The following is a 23516-nucleotide window of genomic DNA, read 5'->3' on the forward strand; positions in this document are numbered from 1 at the left end:
CTAGCATGGAAAGCGGACGTTAAACGATGATGATGATGATGATACATATGAACAGGGAAGTGGAAATTTTTTATTCTCCATTACACATGTTTCACTTGCTGATAGGAAATAAAAATGATTCACATATTAGATAAAGGAATTTCTAATTAGAACTTCATCAGACAGAGAAAAAATTGTAATACAACTGTAACTACATATTAATTGTAATAATGGTATAAGTAGATGTGCTTCAGGAGGAAACAGCTGGGATTTACTCTAAGTACCTATAGACAAAGATAGATATAGATTTATATGTATGTGTGTCCATCCCATTGTTTTGACATCATGCAATAATTGTAAATGGGTGTCACTATCATACAAGTGGTGTTGTTTGTTTCCATTCTTTCCATGAAAACATATATGGCCATGAGGAAATACTAACTAGCTTGGAAACAGGGGAGGAACTGATAACAGGAAGGGCATTCAGCCATAAAAATCTACCTCAATGGATTCCAACTGACCCATGCAAGCATGGAAGAATGGACATTAAATGATGATGATGATGAAAGATAGAAGCATAGAATTATATCTTAAGGGGCTTGACCTCTCCTACTTGCTATGTACTAGGATAAACAAATTTATAAAACCCCATGTGCTACATCTACCTTTTACATTGAGATTCTTCTTGTTTCGCCCTGCATCAGCCTTGATCAATCAAACCCATCAAAAAGCATCCCAGTCATGAACATCCATTCATTTGATATCAGATATAGGTGCCGGCATGGCAGTGTGATAAGAAGATCACCTCCCAACCACATAGTTCTGAGTTCAGTCCCACTGTGTAACACCTTGGGCAAGTGTCTTTCATTATAGCCTTGGACCTAGTGTGTGGATATGGTAGACAGAAACTGAAAAAATCCTCTGTATGAATGAATGTGTGTGTGTGTGTGTGCGCATGTGCGCGTGTGTGTGTGTGTGTGTGTGTGTGTGTGTGTGTGTGTGTGTGTGTGTGTGTGTGTGTGTGTGTGTGTGTGTGTGTGTGTGTGTGTGTGTGTGTGTGTAGTATAGTGTTTGAAAGAGGGCAGTCAGAATTTTGGAGAATTCTTTATTAGTGCTTTCATTCATTTAACCAAATTCTTCAAGAAAAATTGAACAAAAATAATTATTTTGGTTCCATTTTTCTTGAAGAATTTGGTTAAATGAATGAAAGCACTAATAAAGAATAATACAAAATTCTGACAGCCTCCTTTTTCTTAATATATATAATTCTTTATTGCCCACATGGGCTAAACATAGAGGGGACAAACATTGGAAAGACAAAGGGACTAAGTCGATTACATCGACCCCAGTGCATAACTGGTATTTATTTAATCGACCCCGAAAGGATGAAAGGCAAAGTTAACCTCGGCTTAATATATATAGACATATATATACACACATGTATATGTGTGTGTGTGTGTTTTTGTGCATGTGTTTGTCCTTCCACCACCATCATTTAACAGCTGGTGTTGATGTATTTATATCTATAACTTAGCAGATTGGCTAAAGAGGCTGATAGAATAGGTACCAGGCTTTAAAAAAAATTAAGTACAGGATTTAATTTGTTTGACTAACCCCTTTAAGGCATTGCCCCAGCATGGCCACAGTCCAATGACTAAAACAAGTAAAAGATAAACAAGTATATCTTGAGTCATATTGATTCCTTCTGTTTTTATTTTTTTTTAATGTTTTGTATGGTGTGATTTGAGTGAGATTTTGCTGCTATTTCCAACAGTGTTGTGTTTATTTATGAGTTTTATCAGCTCAGAATCAGATATTTTAAGACAAGTTAAACACTCAGTATTTGGTGTGTAATTATTAGTGAAATGCAGCATAGTTTCAGTAGATTATTATCTATTGCTTCTATAATGATTATTAAAATTTTATACAATAAAAGCTTTGTAGTTTTATAGTTGACTGTGAAACACTGCACAGGGGTAGGAGTTGGCACTATTAAGGGAGATTCATGTGATGAAGGAAAGGGATCAGTATTAGCAGCTGCCACACTCTTTCTGGTCCTTTTTAAGTTAGGAGACAATGAGGAGAAATGAACATAAAACAAAGCAAACAAAAAATAAATAAATAAAAGACCTTCCCCCACAATGAATCATGGCCCAGGGCTGGATGAAAATCAACATAGTTCCTTCTCAATTATTTAGGTCAGTCTTCAGTCACAATGCTGACAACCACATCTCTGGAGGTGGAACAATAAACCAGCTATTTTAAAAATGAACAGAATAGAAAAGTGGGGACAGCAGGAAAGAGGGAGAGGAAAATATTGGGGGAGGAGCAGACACAGGGTGGGAAAACAAAGTGATAGTCATTGGTGGGGAGAGGGTGATTATTAAGGGAAGTGCAGACAGGGGGGTGAAGGATAAAGTGACAGTGGCAGGGGAGCTTGATGTTAGAAGTAGAGAAAGTAGTGAATTGAAATTTGCTGGGAGGTTTAAAAAAAAAAAGTCTAAATAAAAAAGTTCAGATAAATAAAAATATTAAAAAAATAAAAGATACAAAGGGAGCAAAAAAACAAGAAAAAATACAATTTGGGATTATATGAAATATAAAGAAAGAAAAAAAAAACAGGAATAAAACATGATTAGGATTTCTCAATGAAATTTCTTCTTGAAATTCTGTTAATATTTAAAATAACATGAAAAGATCGCCTGCAGTTAATAACCATTGAGAGAAATACCTCTGGACATGACTAACTAACAGTATAATTACATTGAATACTAGACATTCATATCTATTTACTATAGAATGCCAAATATGTAGTAACTGTACTGAAACTCAGTCGAAAGAGAATCATAGTAAACAGTGACTATGATGAGATCTATCAGAAAACACAGAGTTTGTTATTTAATTGTAACATATTTTACTGGGATACAAAATGAGTTTTATAACAATAATTGTTTCTTTAACTTTGAAATGTCTTCCCCGCAAAACTCAACTCTGTCACTTAACTGCGTTCATTTATTTACTAACAAATGGAATCAAGATAGCACACACCCCTTTCATACTACGATTAATTTAGAAAGTGTCTTATATACATCATATACAAATATACACACACATGCACACACACACACACACACACACACACATAAGGATTATTTATGAACAAAGATTTTGTCATTCATAACAACTATTAGTCAATTCTTTGTTTTATCAGTATTAATCTTTTATGACATTCATACACACACAATCACTCACAAACACGCAATCACTCACACAACCACTTATACAAAGACCGACACCCCACTTAGGATGAAATGATTATGAGGAAGTTCTACTTGTGTGCATGTGTCTCTTATAATGCAATGCATACCAGGCACAAATACAAAAATTTTCAATAACTCTCTAGTGTTATATTTGATACGCTGTGTCATCCAACACCTTGACATCATTGTTAAAGAATGACACGTTAAAAAGACAAAACTGCCGCTCTATGACAAGCATCTAGGGGTTCTTACACTGCTGGCATGAGTCAGGGACATCAAGTACTCACATCGTAAAGTAGACCCCGGTGAGCATCTCTATAAGCAGCGGAGATGAAACGGGTATTCGAGCTTCCGGACTGTGAACACTGCTGTTCTTCAAGTCGGATTTTGCATTGAAACTGTCTGAAGATTTCGTACAGCTGCTTATCATGCTTCCATCAATCTTATCAGTATCTGGGAAGCTTAATCTACTGAAGCCATTCGTTGCAATCCTGAAAGAGAAATTCAAAAACAACATATATCAGAGTAGTTGGTTATGATAATTAAAATGATACACTGGCAATACTTTCTAAATTTGGATCAGAAAATTCTTCCTGATTTTGGCACAAGGCCAGCAATTTTGAGGGGAGGGATTAAGTCAATTACACTGGCTCCAGTGTTCAACTGATACTTATTTTATCAACCCCAAAAGAATGAAAGGCAAAGCTGACATTGGCAGAATTTGGAATCAGAACATAATTCTACCAGATCACCTTCTTACTCTGGTAAAAGTTAATTTTTAATTCAAGACTCCCTATTTCAATTTACAAAAAGACCCTTGTCAGGAACATCAAACGTTAAAGCACCCATGTTGATACCACGTAAAAGCACCCAACGCCAGTGCCATGTATAAAGCACCTGTGCTGGTGCCACATATAAAACCAGCCATGCTGGGATCACATAAAAAGCAACCATTACACTCTGTAAAGTGGTTAGAGTCAGGGAGGGCATCCAGCCATAGAAACCATGTCAAAACAGACAACTGGAGCCTGAGCAGCTCCAGCTGGCCAGCTCTGGTCAAACCATCCAAGCCATGCCAGCATGGAAAACAGACATTAGATAATGATGATGGTGACAAGTTTAATAACAATTGGGACTTGTATCATTAAGCTTTAAAGTAATTTTTTCTAATTTAGGTACAAAGTTAGCAATTTTGAGAAGATAGGTTAGTAGACAACATTAACCCTAGTACTTGTATGGTACTTTATTCTATCAACTACAGAGAGACAAATTGCGAAGTTGATTTCAACAGGATTTGAACTCAGAATGTAGACAGCCAAAAGAAACACTGCAAGGCATTTTGTTCAACACTTTAACAATGATGCCAGTATCCCACCTGATGTATTTTATATGAAACACAAATAACAAGCTTGCATCACAGAACAAAGTGAGTGGTGAGGGAAGAGCTCATTCCTGGATGCATACCTAATAGATCTTTCATCGTTATTGATGCTCAAGTGAAGGCATGTATTTAGAGTGGGATACTGGCATCATTGTAAAAGTGTTGAACAAAATGCCTTGCAGTGTTTCTTTTGGCTGTCTACATTCTGAGTTCAAATCCTGTTGAAATCAACTTCGCAATTTGTCTCTCTGTAGTTGATAGAATAAAGTACCATACAAGTACTAGGGTTAATGTTATCTACTAACCTATCTCCTCATGACCATAAGATTATAAAGGTTCCATTCCTAAACTGGGTGAAGCATGGTACCCTTGAGTAAGGCACTTCACCTAACACTGCACTAATCTACTCAATGAAAATGAATAGTAGCCAAGTGCTAGGGCAGACCTCTCACCTCCAACTCCCACAACTTTGATATCTGATGGGGTGAAGAGTGTGAGGGCTGAGAAGATGGCTATGTCTAGCTGAAACTACATGGGTATCTAAAACAATTAGTGAAGAAATTGTGCATGCTACAAAGTCCAACTCACTTTTGAATGAAGGCTATGTTTTTTTTTTTAATATTTTTTTTTATATCTGATCAATGAGATGAGGAAGCAACTATTTCAGTAATGACATACCTTTGACATGTGTCACAGAGGGACTGATGTGACTGAGGAGACATGGAAGCAATATCTGCATTGTAACACTGCATCACATAGGTCAGTATTTCCTGCCTGAGGAAAAGAAGAAAAAAAAACTTTAAACATACAGAGTACTTTTGAATTATTATATTTCACTAGGATACATACACAGACATAAAATTTAGTATCAGCTTACAAACATGAAATCAGTGCTTTTCAACCATTTTTTCCCATGTCCCACTTCAATTTTCCATGAAGAATGTACACTCCACCTTGAACAGACAAAGCTAGTATAGAGTATATATATTCATATTCAAAAGAAGTTTTAATTAAAGGTTGATTGCAAGTTTTATTCCCTTGTTCCTTACTTATACTCCATACCGAGGTCTCACTCCCCACCAAAATAATGCCATGTACTAGTTGATGGAGAGTCCTACCTTCAGAAGCACTACACTAAATTGTAATTTCACATACATCCAGATTTATACACTTTATGTAGTTTCATATCAAACTTGTCACATAGATATATTAAAAGAGATAAGCACACACACACACATTGTGGCCTCAAAAGTGCCAGTGCTATGAAAATAGCACCCAGTACATGTAAAATAGTTGGCATTAGAAAGGCTGTAGAAATTCTGCCAAAGCAGACGCTGGAGTTTGATAGTCTTCTAGCTCATCAAATCCTGTTGAGCAGTCTAATAACTGCATGGAAGATGGACATTAAATGATCACACACACACACACACACACACACATCATTGCTTTTATGTTCATTTAACCATTGTCATCATTTTTATGTCCAAAACTTTACTGAGGCAGATTTTGAGAGCTGGATGTTCTTGCTGTTGCCAACACTTGTTTTTAAAGTGAGGTAGTTCACCAATCACCACACATCTGCTAAACTAGAAAGTATTTGTTCACTGGAATTAGTAAACAATGCCATTGTTTTTTTGCTCAGGCAGTACCAATGATAACAATTGGACTGGCATTCATTAAATACATGCTTTCTCTCTCTCTCTCTCTCTCATACACACACACATATGTAATATATGATGGGCATCTTTGCAAGTTCCCCTCAACTGATTTCACTCATAAACACTGGTTGGCCCAAGGGATACAATTTGAAGACACCCTCTGTAGTGCCATGCAGAAGGACAACCAAATTTAAAACCACATGGCTGCAAACAAATTTCATAACACACAGCTATACCTACGCTTATGTACAGGAAAAAAAAACAAAAAACAAAAAACAAAGGAAAATAAAAATTGTAAGAACAGCCTGGAAACTGAACTAAAATTCATTGTTAATTTCTCTTTCCAATATTATTATTATTGTTTTTATTATTATCATTCCAGTAACTGTTCATTTATTCACTGATCTCCTGTGTTGGTCATAACCTCAGCTGTTCACACGTGGTCTGTAAGAAGGCAGACTAATACATCCCAGTACAGCATTGACCTATGTTGAAAACTAGGTAGTAAATGCTTCTGAGCTAACCTGAAATTTACATTTGTTTCCTGTGTATAATTGATTATATTGGAGTGGATAGCAAGCCTTTTACAATTCACTGAGGAATTGGCAACAAGTATTTTTTATGACATATGATTAATGTGCATGAGAGTGTGTGTACATGTGCATGCACACACACACACACACACAGAAAGTACAGCATATAGAAAAATAATAAGACTAAAGTGGGAATCAACATCAGCATGCTTCACATTATCATTTTAACATCTGCAATGAAGACAGTTCCAACTCATGCTGTTAGTATGTGTTGGACATGACTCCAATGTGCCCTATCTTGATATGTCTCAATCTATGTCATCTCATCTGTTAGGTCCAATAATCTCTGAGATCCAACATTCTATGGTCAAGCTTCACCACTCCTCTCGCAACACACAACATTTTCTTGTACACATTATACATATTTCCTTTTTCCTTATATATCTGTAAGAGTGTGGCCCCATTTCCTGTATGCATTGGCCAACATCTTCAACGCCCAGCTCTTTTTACATGATACACAGGCCTTATGTAAATTCACGTTACACACACACACACAATAATATATCCAGCACCATTCTCTCGGGCTTCGATACATTTTGTGCACCCAAACCAATCTACAGTTGTTTTTGAATTATCATCACGATTCATGATTCTACTGTTATTTTTGATGAAAATATATTTAGACATTTAATTATTATTAATTAAAATGTCTAAATATTTTGGTTATAAGCACTCGTTGTCATTGTCGTCGTCATCATCATCATCATTTAACAAGTGTTTTCCAAGTTGGTAGAGGTTGGATGGTTTGACAAAATCTGACAAGACATAGGGTTGCAGTAGACACCAATGTTGGCTTTGTTGTAGTTTCTACAATTGGACATCTTCCTAATGCCAACCACTTTGCAGAGTGTACTGGGTGCTTTTTTTCCCCCTGCTACCAGCACTAGTGAGGTCACCAAATAACTTGCAACACACATACAAAGAAAAATAAATAAATAAAATAAATACAGGTAAAAACCTTCTTGATTGCGTGGGAGTATATTTGAGAAAGAAGAGGGTCAAGTGTTGAAGGTTATGAAGGATGAGCAAAAATGTCTTGTCATTGAGGAAATACATGGTTACACCTCATTATTTGAGAGTGAGTGAGAGTACCTGGAAGGAAGATAAAATGGTGGCGATGGGCTGCCAGAGCATACTCTCATATAACCTTGGTAACAAGGTTTCAAGTCCTAGTTAAAGCCATTTCAATTCACATGTGTTGCTATAATGCTGTGAAAAATCATTATTTTATTCATAATTAACAAATGTATTGATGTGATGCTAAATTGTTGCCAAATTTAGTATATATCTTGAAATGACTTTGCACATGGAAATGTTACTTGGAAAGGTATGAATGTCACAAAATAAAATCAATTATTAGTTATTATATTATTTATATTATCAATTTGCTGTAGACATTCTAAACAAACCAAACATTTTTAAGGGTAGTTTAATTATGAAAAATACTGATGATATATTTAAATAATTGTTTTGAATATGCACAAGGTCTGAAGTTTAGTGGGGATGGGTAGTTGACAGTACTCTATCAACCAAAAGGGTGAAATATGATGGTGAATTATGCCAAGTTTGAACTAAGAACAGAAGAAATACTGTAAGGTATTTTGTCCAACAAGCTGATGATTTGATCAGCTCACCAGATTTGATAGTTTCTAATATTTACAGTAACATGAATAACCATAGTAAGGTTAAACATAGTGATTAAAAAAATATTAAATATTGACTAATATCTTTTGCCAAGCAAGCAGGAGATATACTTTTGCCTTATTAGACTTCATCAGCCAAATCATAAAGAGTAGGTGATATTTCTGATGAAGCCTAATAATACATAAATGTTCAAAGTTGTCTCCTTTACTTGATTAGCCAATGTTACACATCAAAGCCATTTACTCAGTTTTCAACACTTGATCAAAGCAAGTAAAGTGTCTTGTTATTTTTAGTACAACACAACACTGTGGGATTTTCAGGATTTAATAATTGCTGGATCAGTAACTGACTGACTCGACAAAAGCAAAGAAACAAATTCCAGGCAACAATTTATACCTTATTCAAATGTTAATATATTTTAAGCCAACTGAGTTGAAGGCCTAAAAACATCCACATGAATGAGTCATCAAGTCAAACTTTGGTATAAAATTAAAAGATTTCCCTACACTCATCAAACAAGCAGAATAATTCTGTAACAATCGTTTCTAATATAGGCACAGGGATAGAAATTAGTGGGTGATGGGGTTAGTCAATTATATCACCACTAGTACTACAGTTGTACTTATTGATTCCAGAAGGATGAAATAGCTCTGTTTTCTTTTCCTTTTTCACATATTTTTTTTTGCATATCCACCTTTCAGACAATTTGTAAAGGCAGATTTCTACAGCTAGATGCCCTCCCTGTCATCAGCCACACTTGTTTCCAAGCAAGGTAATAACTTTCTATGGCCAGGCATGATTTCCAGAGAAGATTTGAAAACAATAACACTGCTTATAGGAAGCTAATGCTCATTTACAACCATCACAGTGATGTCACCTGTGTATCACACACACACACACACACACACACACACACACACACACATTTGGCAGACTTCTATTTCTGTCAACCAAATCCACTTACAATGTTTTGGTTAGCCCAGGCCTATAGTGGAGGACACTTTCCCAAAGTACTGCACAAGGAGACTGAATTCAAAGCCACATGGTTGGGAACCAAACTTCTTACCCACAAAGCCATGTCCTACACCTGTCCTCCATGCCTATGCCTCATATCCTTGCCGGTGCTTCTAATAATATAAATTTATTATTTTAGAGGCATTTATTTTTAAAATGGTAAAGGGAAGTAGGGTGATCAGTAGTGAGACTCACAAAATCAATGGCCTTTAACACAAATACTAATTGTAGTCATAATTATTTGAAAGAAAGCAGTCAGCTTTCCTCCAAGTATTATTATTTTACCAATGAATCCGACTGAAGTATCTTACCAATGCATCTTAGCAACGTATTATGCACAACATGGCTAGCTAAACATCTTTAGACAAATAACATCACAATAATATATTAAATCATTTTTATGCAGATATACACATATCAGATATGTCAAAACGAGAAGTCCAAATCTTGGTACTATTCGTTAAGCTCACTGATTCAAATAAAATATTTTATTATTTATCATTTATATAAATAACATAAAGTAAACATATTTATCATTAAAACTCCATATAAGGAGAATATATTACATTTATAGATTAAAAAAAAAAATGCAGTTTTGGGTTCACTCATACTGTAAAGCACTTTGGACAAGTGTCTTCTACAATAATGCCTGGTCAACCAATGTTTTTGTAAATGAATTTGGTAGATGGAAACTGTGTGGAAGTTTGTTGTTTGTGTGAGGGAAGGAGTTTGCTACTCAACCACATGGTTCTAGGTTCAATCCCACAGCTTGGCACCTTGGGCAAATATTTTATACTATAGCCTCAGGTCAACCGTAACTTTCTGAGTGGATTTGGGAGATGGAAACTGAAAAAAGCCCGTGTGTGTGTGAGTGTTTGTCTCCCATCACCACCACCAGCACCACCCTTGACAACCAGAGTCGGTGTGTTTTCGTTCCAGTAACATAGTGGTTTGGCAAATGAGACCAATAAAATAAGTAGCAGGCTTTACTGGGGTCATTTCATTCAACTTGAAATTCTCCAAGGCTTGTACCCCAGAGTGGTTGCAGTCTAATGACTGAAACAAGTAAAAGATAATATGTATAAATGTTTCTCTGTGTGTACATATCTGTGCGCCTTTGTTTTTGTCTTTCACTGCTTGATAACCAGTGTTGGTTTTATTAAATTCCCATAACTTAGCAAAAAGAGACTAACTGAATAAAAACCAGAATTAAAAATAAGTGCTGGGGTCAATTTGACAGGTAAAATCTTTCAAGGAAATGCACCAGCATGGCCACTGTCCAATGATTCAAACAAGGAAAAGAGTAAACACCCTGAAAAACCTTGTAATAAAGTTATCTCTGCCAAATAAAATTACAGTAATTTGATTTCTTCCTTTGGCAAGGCTACATAATTTTTTTTTACATATAGTAATGTCAACTGCTTATTTTGTAGATCGCAGAAAGATGAAAAGCAAATCACAACCCCATGAGACATAATGTTAAAATGGAGGAGAACAAAAGTAAGCAGTTAATCTAGTGCTCCACCATTTAAGACATTTTCACAGCATTTTTCAGAACAGTTAAATTGATTTCTATCAAGAAAAGATGAAATACCAATTTGAGATTTTAGGTCTGAATGGACCCTGAAAATTTCAGGTAACAAATATTCTAGCTGTGTTACATTCTTCCTCCTTAAAGTAATATTCCAAGGTAGATAGCTGTTAAAATTTATTGGAGTTACACATTAATAACTTATTCAGTATTCAGAAACCTACATCTACAGCATCTCTGTAAAAGAAGTGATGATACTCAAACTGGAACAGTCAAATTCTGCTGTTGCAAATGAAAAAAAATGAAAAAGAAAGCAACAACAGATTCAACCACTACCACCACAACTATTATTATTATTATTATTATTATCAAAAAGTTATTGCATGCTAATTTAATTAGCAAGGATAATCCTGAAATTTGGTGGTAAGTCTCATCAAATCTCAATAATTGTTCTTAGGAATCTTACAGAATACAAAATGACACTTTTCTGCATTTTGGCAATAAGTCTCAATTCCAGTATTCATCTGCCTTTTGGGTAGCTGTGCCAATTACTACAAGGACAATCTCCACTTATTAGTGCCACAATCTCTTCACCATTCTGGCCCATTTGTCAACTTTTTTGAGATCCACTCTACTACTTATTATCATTGTCGTTATCATCATCGTTATCATGATTAAGGTGACAAGATGGCAGAATCATTAGCACATTGGGCAAAATGCTTAACAGCATTTTGTCCATCTTTACATTCTCAGTTCTTATTCCACTGAGGTCAACTTTGCCATTCATCTTTCAGGGGTCAATAAAATAAGTACCAGTTGGCTACTGGGATTGAGTAATCAACTAGCCCCTTCCCCAAAAATTTCAGGCCTTGTGCCTATAATAGAAAGGATTATTTTTATCGTCGTCGTCATCGTCATCATCATCATCATTATTATGATAACTACTATGGCTAGCACTCTGGCAAAACAGTCATCTTTGGTTCTGAGAATTTTCACTAAATATTGACCCTTTTGAATATTTGGAAAATTATTGTATAGAAGAGTACTGGATAAGATCTATTGGGTCTGGATGAGTGTAGTTTCATTATACAACTCCCCTTTCAGAAGAGGCTAATTGTATTTTGATCTGGAATTTGTGCTGTTATTTTTTTAAATCCAATTTTTCAAATGGCAAGTGATGGTAAAATTATAATGATGGCACAAATGTTGCTGCCAACACTACAACCACATCAACATCAACTGCAACAGCAATAAGAGCAGCAGCCTTCAGAGCACTGACAATAGCAGTAGAAGAAATCCAAGCCATTGCCAAAGTATTGAAGGGGTTTACAATGACCACCTTTCAAAGAGAAAGTCTTGCAAGTATGCTCTGCTCTCCAAACCAGCACCATTATCAACACTAATGCTGAAACAAGTGAGACAAACACCTAATTCAATCAACGTTCATTATTACTCTCTGATTTCTTGGCAAAGGACAAGGAGAGAGCCAATCAAGCCAAAATATGGCAAACTGTCATTAGATGGGTCAAGAGGAAGAAAAGACCATAATGCCACTACAAGAAAAAAGAAAAGTGAAGAGAGAAGTGCTGTCCTCAGATAAATTTACTGAAAAGTGGTTGAGAGTGGCACGAGTGAATGGACCACTCAAAGTATAAGCCTGTAAGTCAGAAAACAACAACTGAAGAGGGTACAAGCCCTAAGTGTTGAAGATTTTGCATGACAGGACTCATTGACTGGCTCTAGATGTCCCTCTTTTTCAGGAGAGTTACATCATATATATTTTTTTAATGTTATATACCATATACTTCATATTTTTTTATCATATTTTTTTTTATCATCGTTACAATAATGTGTTTCTCAGTATCAATGTGTGTGTGTGTGTGTGTGTGTGTGTGTGTGGTGTTGTTAGTAAACCCCACCACACACACAAACGCCCTTTGCTAGATTTTTGTCACCCTCTGTCATCACCTTTATAGCAAATAAATCATCATCCTCCTCCTCATCATTATATTTTCACAAAACATTTAAGCAAACATTACAGACTGTATAACAATGTAACAAACATTTTGACATTTGAATTAACATTTAAGATAAATAAAAGTTTGTAATAAGAAAAAAGACAATCAATATTTTATACATAAAATTTAACTAATCAATAGTAAATTAAATATAAAAACAAAACCAGTACACCAGTTTCAGAATTTTTTAAATATTTTTTTTTTTGCAATATTCATAGTCGACCAAAGAAATTTGGACAAAATTTGCAGATCCTTACTGTCATGAGATGGGTATATATCAGCCACACAACATCTGTGTCAATCTTGCTTAATATTATATGAGAGATTTAAGGAGAACTGGCAGATCCATTTCATTCTATGTGCTCTCTAGCAAGAGATGTGATAATATGTGCATTATTCAAATATCTGCCAACTTCACCATTGGAAATATTTGGAACATTTGTCATCAGAAAAATAAAAGGAAATGCTTCAAATCTCTGAAAATGCATAATTATGTTATGATAAAAAAAAAAAATGACAAAAAAGAACCGCTAAGAAAAAATATTTTGAATTTAGGAAGCATGAAAAACTGAGCTTCAAGAAGTCAGATCAGAATCTAGTAATTTCTGGGCTATTCCTAAGATTACCACTACAGAAGTAACAGACTTTCCTACTGCCAACAAACTCTCTATCATCATCATCATCATCATCATTGTTGTTGTTTTGTTTGTTCTTTTTTGAGCCATACCTGGCTCATAAGGGCTGGTTCCCTGGTTTCATTGATGTATAGGTTCCCCACCTGGACGGGACGCTGGTCCGTCAGAGTGAGAGAAAGCTGTGGTGAAAGAGTCAGCAGAAGTTTGCCCTTACCTTCTGCTGAAGCCACATAGAGCTTAGGTGTTTCACTCATAAACACACACATCGCTCAGTCTGAGATTCGAACCTGTGATCCCTCAACCACAAGTCCGCTGCTCTAACCACTAGGCCATGTGCCTCATCATCTTTGTCATCATAATTTTACATTCACTTTCCATGTTGACAAGGACTGGACAAGACACCTTAGTTTGAGTCAGTTAACATTTGGCTTATTACTCTTGCAAGTGCGGCTAGGAGACCATGATTCTTTTGGTTAGTTTTCATTTGGATGGATGCCCTTCATAATGCCAACTATTTGTCAGTGAGTACGCAGTGCATTTTTTCATAACACCAACACTAGAGAGGGAGCTATGCTCTCTTCAAGACAAGACTAAAGTGTCCTCCAGGACCTTACAATGTCTCCACACATCTGCTAATCCATTTATAATGTACTAGGTGCTTTTTTTTTTTTGAGGCACTATCATTGACAAGAATGTCATACATTATTTACATTTGATGGATATTTGTCCTCATCTTGTTTGTTGTTAACACAATGTTTCGGCTGATATACCCTCCAGCCTTAATCAGGTGTCTTGGGGAAATTTTGAACCTGGGTTCTCATTCCTAAAGTATTTTTCGATGTTCTTATTCTTATTCATGTCACTGCTTGAAATCGAACTCGGAATCTTGGGGTTAGTAGCCTGCACTGTTAGCCACTACACCATATGCCCACGGGGTATATGGTGTAGTGACCTAAATGAGAAGAAGAAGAAGAAGAAGAATACCTTAGGAATGAGAACCCAGGTTTGAAATTTCCCCAAAACACCTGATGAAGGCTGGAGGGTACATCAGCTGAAACATTGTGTTAACAACGAATAAGATGAGGACAAATATCCATCAAATGTAAATAATGTAAATAATGTACATAATTCCTCATCTCTTAAATATAGAAAAGTATATACTGACAGGTATGATACAATTCTTCCTCACTAAATGTATTTTCTTAGTTATAATGTTCAACATTTCACTAATTAAATTAGATTTAGGAGAGAGACAACTGAATACCTTTTCTAAATTGATTACTTCAGCATTGCCCAACTGGTTCTTAGTTCAAACCATACCAAAGGTGATTTTTGCCCTTCATGTTTTTGAAGTTCATAAAATAATGTCCCAATATTATATTGGAATGGATGTAATTAATTGTATTCCTGAACTATTGACCTTAAGCTTAAATAAGAAATGGTTTAAGTTATTTACTGTTGTTGTTGTTGTTTCTGTAACTTAGCCCATTTTCTGAAATAGATACCTTTTATTTATCTTATTCTTCAAATCATTTATACTTCAAATTTAGATTAAATGGGATAATCCTCCTAAAGCTATCTAACAGACAAACCATTCAACATATTTCAATTACAGAAAATACAAGTTTACAGCAACTGCTCCAGAAAAACGGATAAATAGAGTAGAACCTGAATTATCTTTCACATTCTTTAAGTATGAATTGCTATTTAATAGATTTGCTTTGCCTAATCTCCTAGTTGCCAATGTGATTAGCTCCTAGTTGCCAATGCGATTAATTGTACATTTTGAAACAAGCGCTATTGTAGAAATTCAGCTTTCTGTATTCTAGTAATTTTGAACAAGTTTGCTTATATGAAGTAAATATTTCTACTTAGAAGCAATGGTATAGTTTGGTCAACTGAGATGAAGAGTTCTGAGCTTGCATCATTCTATCTGGCACTGAACTGTACTTGAGTGATGGGGGAAGAATGTTTATAGGCTTCTACTCTACATATCAAGCTGACTATGTGTGTGTGTGTGTGTGTGTGTGTGTGTGTGTGTGTGTGTGTGTGTGTGTGTGTGTGTGTATATGTGCCTCCTTGTCATGGGCTAGCTATAATTGAAAAATCAAAAACAAACATCACCATCATCATACAAATGGAGTTCTTTTGTTTTCACTCTTCCATAAAAATTTGTCCAGCCATAAGGACATTTTTTTTTTACTATTCCAATTTATGCAAACATGATAAACAGTTATGATTTTTTTGACAATACATAGGAAAAAAATATTGAGAATTCCAGCCAATGCAGCCAATACCAGTTTCCTTGGATTCTGAATCTTATTTGCTTTAACTACAGCTAAAGGTTGCTTAGAGACAACGAAAAGCAGACATCCAAATGTCTAAATAAGGATTTAAGGAAGACATGCAGCATGTTTTTTTTCATTTTGCTTTTTAATAGTCCATTAGATAACTTTTGGCAATTTAAAACTTAGTTGTAGCAGTTTCACATCTTAATAATGGATTAAGGAAATAAAAAAAAAGTAGATATTCACATCATCCTGTAGGTTAGTTATAGCAAACCTATGACATGCGTATTAACAGTGAAATGCTATGGGTTATTAGGTGGCATGCAAAACATTGAAAAGATAAAAGAAAAAAGAAATATTGTTGCAATATCATGTTACGAAATACTTATCTATTAGCATTTACTTAAAATTACAATGTTTGTAGATCTGTAAGTAACATGCCAATAACAGGTTAATTAAAGAAGTTAAAATTTCCACATGCCAGGCTAAAAAGGTTTGCCACAATACTGTTATAGCCTAATAGTTGATATTTAAAATAAACAAAATTGTTATTGGTTAGTCCCATGCCTGATCCACAGTACCTGTGATCAAAAGTATTTTATTTTTCACCCTGAGTATCTTGACCTATGTTATCCAATATGTCCTATTTCTTTAAGATCATATGGTATGATTACATGATTTGGTTGCTGTTTCATTTAGGTCATTGACCTGTATACACAGAATATGTGTGTTGGAAAGAAGTGGAGAAAAAAGAGGAATGTAATAAAACTTATCTTGTTTATTTATTCTGCTATAACCTTGGTCTGGTTAATGCCTTGTGACTGGGATTGGTAGCTAGAAACTGAGAAGAATGTGTGCACATGCATGAGTGTATGTGTGTGTGCACATGCACGTGTGAAAGTCATTTCCATGTGTCCTCATTAATAATGCTTGAGCAAAACCAATGTCTTTGTTTACATTCTCTGGCAAACAGAAGTCCCATAGTTCCACAATCCTTGTCACTTTCAATGTTTGGGGATGGACCAGTGGAATAAAAATACCCAACTTAGAAAACAGAGGTAAAAGTTGGTAACAGGAAAAGCATCAGTCATAGAAAATCTGCCTCAACACATTTGGTCTAATTCATCCTAGCATGAAAAAAATAGATGTAAAATCTATGATGATGATTTCTTCAATGCTTCTCTGTATAATATGTCATCAGTATGAACAAATTCGTTATGCCTACATCTTTCATAGTTTGTAGTCACCACCATTTTATAATCATACAAAAGAAAATTGGATAACAACATATAAATGTTAAAACAAGGTTAGAAAATACAATGACTGGACTACTATTTTGCTTCTTAGAGGCTTAAACAGATAAAAATTTGGAATATCTGAAGTGCAAAACTTATGGGCTATCTCTCAAACTATTGCTTAGCTAACCTCTGTAGTACATATCTATAGGTGCAGAGTAGATCAGAAATATTTAACAAAGGCAGCGAGCTGGCAGAAACGTTAGCATGCCGGGCGAAATGCTTAGTGGTATTTCATCTGCCGCTGCGTTCTGAGTTCAAATTCTGCCAAGGTTGACTTTGCCTTTCATCCTTTCGGAGTCGATTAAATATAATCGACTTAATCCATTTGTCTGTCCTTGTTTGTCCCCTCTGTGTGTAGCCCCTTGCGGGCAGTAAAGAAATAAGAAATATTTAACAAGAGCAATGGCAGCAACATGTATCTATAGAAATCCTTTATTTGGCTGCTTGACTTGCTAGAAACAGAAGTCAAATCTTCCTCAAATTACCCACTACCATTTAAAGAGAAGAGAAGGCTACACTGAATAATGTGGTCTTAGATACCCATAAAAAGATGCAGTGGTCAAAGCTGGAAAGTCTTTGATCATAAAAGTACTCAACCAGAGTTGATGAAGGTGAAACAACAATATAACACTTGGCATTTTTTCTATAGGACACCACAAGTCACAGCATGGTTAAACATCAACCATAAGATTATATAAAGAAACAGAGATCTTCCAATAAAACACACACACAAAAAAAAAATTCAAATATCTCTCAAGTGTGTGTATGGTGTGGGTGCACATGCATAATGCATGCAAGATACAGAAGGAGCTGCTTAGGTTTTGTGTAGATGCATACCTGTCATACTCAGGAAGAGTGCATTTTTTTTTTTGCTGCATCACAAATCATCAGCTAACTCTGATCATTGAAGATGGATGAGTACAATCCTGGATACAATCAGCATGTGTCTGCTTGAAACTTACAAAGCTGTGTTTGCATCCAAAGTACTGTATAAAGACTACTTCTAAATCTTTCTATGTTCTGTTTACTTGTTGAAATCTATCCATCTAATAAGACATACATAAACTCACACACACAACTTATAACATTTGGAAGGTGAGGCACTGAACCCTTCAATTCCTACAAATTTCTTTCTTTGCAATATCTTAAAGGTACCTCACAGACACCCCAATTACACACACACATGCACCCGCACATGCACGAACTAAAATTAGTTGATGATTTCAATTAATGTATTTTTTTTCATAGATTTTAATACAGAGACTGTGACTGAGGCTGCTCTACATTCAGAAGATGACTGAATATGATCATATACTATAGTCATTGTACTGCACTTGTTGAATATATAACAGTATTTGCTTTGCTGATAGCTAAGTACTCTTCTTGTATCGTTGGTGAGTGGTTAGCATTATGAAAAAAAAAAAAAACCCAGAAATAAAAGGCACTTGTTCCAATAATTAATTCATATAAAAACAAATTATAGAACTGTTTTGCCAATGTTAGCAAGATGAGAAAAATTCAAATGTAACGTTTAAAAGAAAATGTTTATCAATTGGCTGTACATAAGTTGTTTTTGTTTAGTTTAATGTAATCCTAAATCAAGGAGACAACATTCTAGCTATGACTACTATCTTGTGTCCTTTTCCATAATTAAGATGGCAGGGTATAATATAAGGGAGTCTGGACTGCTCTTTCTAGTGGTTTGAATGACCAGATATTTGTATCTCAATATTTTATTTCTATAGGGGAGGCAAGCTGGCAGAATCATTAGGAAGTATTTTGTCTGTTGTTACATTCTGAGTTCAAATTCAGCTTTCATCCTTTCAGGGTCGATTAAATAAGTACCAGTTACGCACTGGGGTCGATATAATTGATTTAATCCGTTTGTCTGTCCTTGTTTGTCCCCTCTATGTTAAGCCCCCTATGGGCAATAAAGAAATAAATGAATATTTTATTTCTATGAATGAAAACTGTTTGTGTAAAAAGAAAATATAAATAAATATAAATAAATAGCTAAATTCTTCTGTTGTTGTTTAACCCATTATTAGATTTGATAAAGTAGAACTATGACCAAAGGCGTTCCCTCAATGACCACTCCATCTTATATTTATTTATTTTGAACTACATCACCAAAGCTGCATTTTTATTATTAAGACAGTAAACTTTGATTTGAGAAGAGATTTGGTTGTTATTACAAGCAGGTAGAAGCACTCTTGTTAGTTTCTATTGTCAGTAATGCTGTCTATCTATTTATGAACACACACAAGACAAGACAAAGCAAAATAAAATTAAATTAAAAAGATTTACTTAATTTAGATTTATGTAACCATTACTATTCCAATACATCCAATGAAATTTTTCCCTTTTATACAGTATCTTAAATAACTAGATAAAATTATTTTTATTTGCAAACTAAATTTTATAACAGATAGTTATTTTTATGCACTGCACTAACAGAATGTTTATCACAAACAGCTGACAGAGCCATTCACTTTGAGTATATTAAACATTTAGTAGTTTTATCTATTTATTTATTTTTATGAAAAGTATGAAATGCTTCCATCGCTTACTCAATGCATTGCATTCTAGAAATGGTGCATCGGCCAACAGACCAGCTTGGTGATCAGAAGTAACTAACTTCAAACTTAGGTTAAGTCAGTGTCTAATTCCTTCACTGCCTTTTCTCATTGGCATAATAGCTATAATTAACCTAACACACACACATACACACACACACAGAGCTAAAAAAAGATAATGAGACAAGCAAGTTTTTAATTTCCTGTGGCCGGCAGTGGGTTTATCTGCATTTTTATCTAGAAGGAGTCGATCTCTACTGAGTAGGAGAGAAGACAGAGTACTAGATGCAATGCACAAAATGGCTTATCTTCTCTTGCCGTTAAAAGTTTAGAAACCTGCTTCCACATTGCTGGAGGCCTGCTCCAAGATGATTCCCCCCAGTCCCACATCTACCACTACTACCACATACAAGATAATTGAGTTTGGAATTATAAACTCTTTTTGAAACAATCTAATTGTTTTGGCAAAGGTTTTGTTTTTACATATAAACCACTATTCATTTATATCATTATAAATGATTCACAATACGACTACTTTCTTTTTCTACCACAACAATAAATAGAAGATGGATTCATGGCAATGGACCAGTTGGTTGTAGTTTAGCTTTCTGCTACTTATTGTCTTTTTTCTTTCTTTTTTTTTTTATTATAGACAACTATCATTAACTTTAAGATGTTCTACTTATAATAATTACCAAAAAAAAAAAAAAAGTGATGATAATGATGATAAAATAATAATAATAATTTATCACATCAGCAAAAGGTTACAAATTTTAGATTGAACCAGCCCTGGTACATGACTGGTACTTTATCACTTGATCCCAAAACGAGGAAATGGCATCAATGATAGCAGGATATGAGTGGCTGTGTGGTAAGTAGCTTGTTACCAACCACATGGTTCAGGGTTCAGTCCCACTGCGTGGTATCTTGGGTAAGTGTCTTCTACTATAGCTTCGGGCCGACCAAAGCCTTGTGAGTGGATTTGGTAGACGGAAACTGAAAGAAGCCCGTCGTATATATGTATATGTGTGTTTCTGTGTTTGTCCCCCTAGCATTGCTTGACAACCGATGCTGGTGTGTTTACGTCCCCGTAACTTAGCGGTTCAGCAAAAGAGATCAATAGAATAAGTACTAGGCTTACAAAGAATAAGTCCTGGGGTCGATTTGTTCGACTAAAGGTAGTGCTCCAGCATGGCCGCAGTCAAATGACTGAAACAAGTAAAAAGAGTAAAAAGAGATGTAAAAGAATACTGTGGGGCACTTCATCTGGCACCCTACCATTTCTCCTACACCTAGCATTACTGTCATCATGATCATGATCATTTTTATGTTCGCTTTCATTTCTAGCTTTGGCTGGGTGAGTCAGTGTTTACCTGAGTTAGTTCTTATTTAGAAGTCACTGTCTACCTAGTTAAGTCAAAATGATCTCACTTAAAATATTCCATTTCCGGTAGGATTTTTACAGCTGGATGACCTTCCTTAATACTAACTTACAGTGATGAATTGAGATGATTGGGGTGTGGATGTTTGAGAGCTGATGATTTGGCACAGCTGACTGGACATTCAACATGCTGTGGTAACAGCACACTTTGGTACTTGAGGTGCGTGCACATGCAAACACACAGATGCACACACACAAGCATGTGTACACAAAATATACACAGAGAGAGACAGACAGACAGACTACACATACAAACAAACATATCTAGATGCTCACACAAGTTGCAATGCACCTATGCACTGTATACAATAAGTTCATCATCATCATCGTTATTATTATTATTATTATTATTATTATTATTATCATTATTATTACCTCCGCCTTTGGTAAGGCGGACGCATTGTTTTCAGTCGTGTTTTTGTTTGTTTGTCCATGGACAAGATATTTCAAGAACTGCTGGATGGATTTGGATGAAACTTTCAAGGTGTTTGGCCTCATGACTGGCACAAACTGATTAGATTTTGGGATAAATCCGGTACCAGACAAGAATTCTAGATTATTTTTTCTGTTTTTTTTTTTTTTTTTTACTTAACTTTTGAGAGCAGTCAGGTTTATTTTTAGTATTCTTGTTTGTGAGAGTAGTTGAGTTTATTTCAGATATTCTCATTTTAAAAATTATTTCTGGTTAATCATTGAGAGGACATTGGTGTTGCCTTGGCGGAGGATTGCGCTCACTGGTATTATTATAAGGCAGTGTCCTGGTAGAATCATTTGCATGCTGGGCAAAATGCTTCATGGCATTTCATCCGTCTTTACATACTGAGTTCAAATTCCACGAAGGTTGACTTTGCCTTTCATCCTTTTGGAGCTGATTAAATAAGTACCAGTTATGCACTTGGGGTCGATATAATCAACTTAATCTCCTCCTTTAAGCTGTCCTTGCAGCAAAAATTTGAAATCATCATTATCATCATCATCATTATTATTATTATTATTATTATTATTATTATTATTATTATTATTATTATATAAGGCAGCAAGCTGGTAGAATCGCTTGCATGCTGGGCAAAATGCCTTGTGGTAGTCCGTCCATATTTTAAGTTCAAATTCTGCTGAGATCAACATTGCTTTCATCCTTTTGGGGTTGGTAAGATAAGTACCAGTTGAGTAATCAACTATCCCCCATCCCTCAAATTTCAGGCCTTGTGCCTGTAGTAGAAAGATTATAATTATTATTATTGTTATTATTATAATTATACAATGTTTTCAGCCATCCATTGTATAAGCAGAGAGAGAGAGAACAGGAAAAACATTAAAATGAGATAGACATTAAATGTCTGATGTCAAGTCATTTTTCAAGTCAGTGGCACCAAATAAATAGTGCCAAGACAGCTGTGCCAAAATGTCTCATACTCCCATGGAGAGTGCTGGGTGCATTTTATTGTAGCACCAGCAAGAACTAAGGGAGCTTTTATGTTTCTGAACAGACTAAAGAGTCCTCTCAACCTACATTGTCCTAGTTCACTTGCTATTGTAATTCCAACAATGGAAATGCAGATGTAATGTTCACTCCATTGTGGTTAAAAAGCAACAAACTACTTGTTAGGGAAAGAGAAGTAGGATGCTAGAAATCTGTCCCATTCCAAATACTAAACTTACAGTAGTAATTTGAGATAGTCAGAACTTATATCATTGGTTAAATCTGTACAAATGCACCATTACAATACAATGTTTAAGAGGTGTCACTTCAGGATAAATACCACATTACCTGATCTTTCAGTGGTGTATATACATTAAGTATGATACATAGGCAGGTATTTTAATGTTTGCTATAACAATGATGATGAATGTTATAGTAAACATTGGTGATAATAATGATAATACTCTCTTTACTCTTTTACTTGTTTCAGTCATTTGACTGCGGCCATGCTGGAGCACCGCCTTTAGTCGAGCAAATCGAACCAAGGACTTATTCTTTATAAGCCTAGTACTTATTCTATCGGTCTCTTTTGCCGAATCGCTAAGTTACGGGGACGTAAACACACTAGCATCAGTTGTCAAGCGATGTTGGGGGGACAAACACAGACATACAAACATATATACACACACACATATATATATATATATATACATATATACGACGGGCTTCTTTCAGTTTCCGTCTACCAAATCCACTCACAAGGCTTTGGTCGGCCCGAGG

At 35.2% G+C, this 23516-nt stretch overlaps 1 protein-coding gene across 2 annotated transcripts in view; it reads right to left on the minus strand.

The window, feature by feature from the left end:
• Window positions 1-23516, minus strand: part of LOC106867959 (hyccin) — a 327707-nt gene that overhangs the window by 38140 nt on the left and 266051 nt on the right. For both annotated transcript variants that reach the window (XM_014913039.2, XM_014913040.2), the window contains 2 exons: window positions 5299-5394; window positions 3527-3730 (listed from right to left, as the gene is read on the minus strand). In XM_014913039.2, the coding sequence (XP_014768525.1) occupies window positions 3527-3730; window positions 5299-5394 (300 nt within the window). The remainder of the gene's footprint in view (window positions 1-3526; window positions 3731-5298; window positions 5395-23516) is intronic.

Source organism: Octopus bimaculoides, chromosome 2 (genome assembly GCF_001194135.2).
Source record: "Octopus bimaculoides isolate UCB-OBI-ISO-001 chromosome 2, ASM119413v2, whole genome shotgun sequence".
Lineage (NCBI taxonomy): Eukaryota > Metazoa > Mollusca > Cephalopoda > Octopoda > Octopodidae > Octopus > Octopus bimaculoides.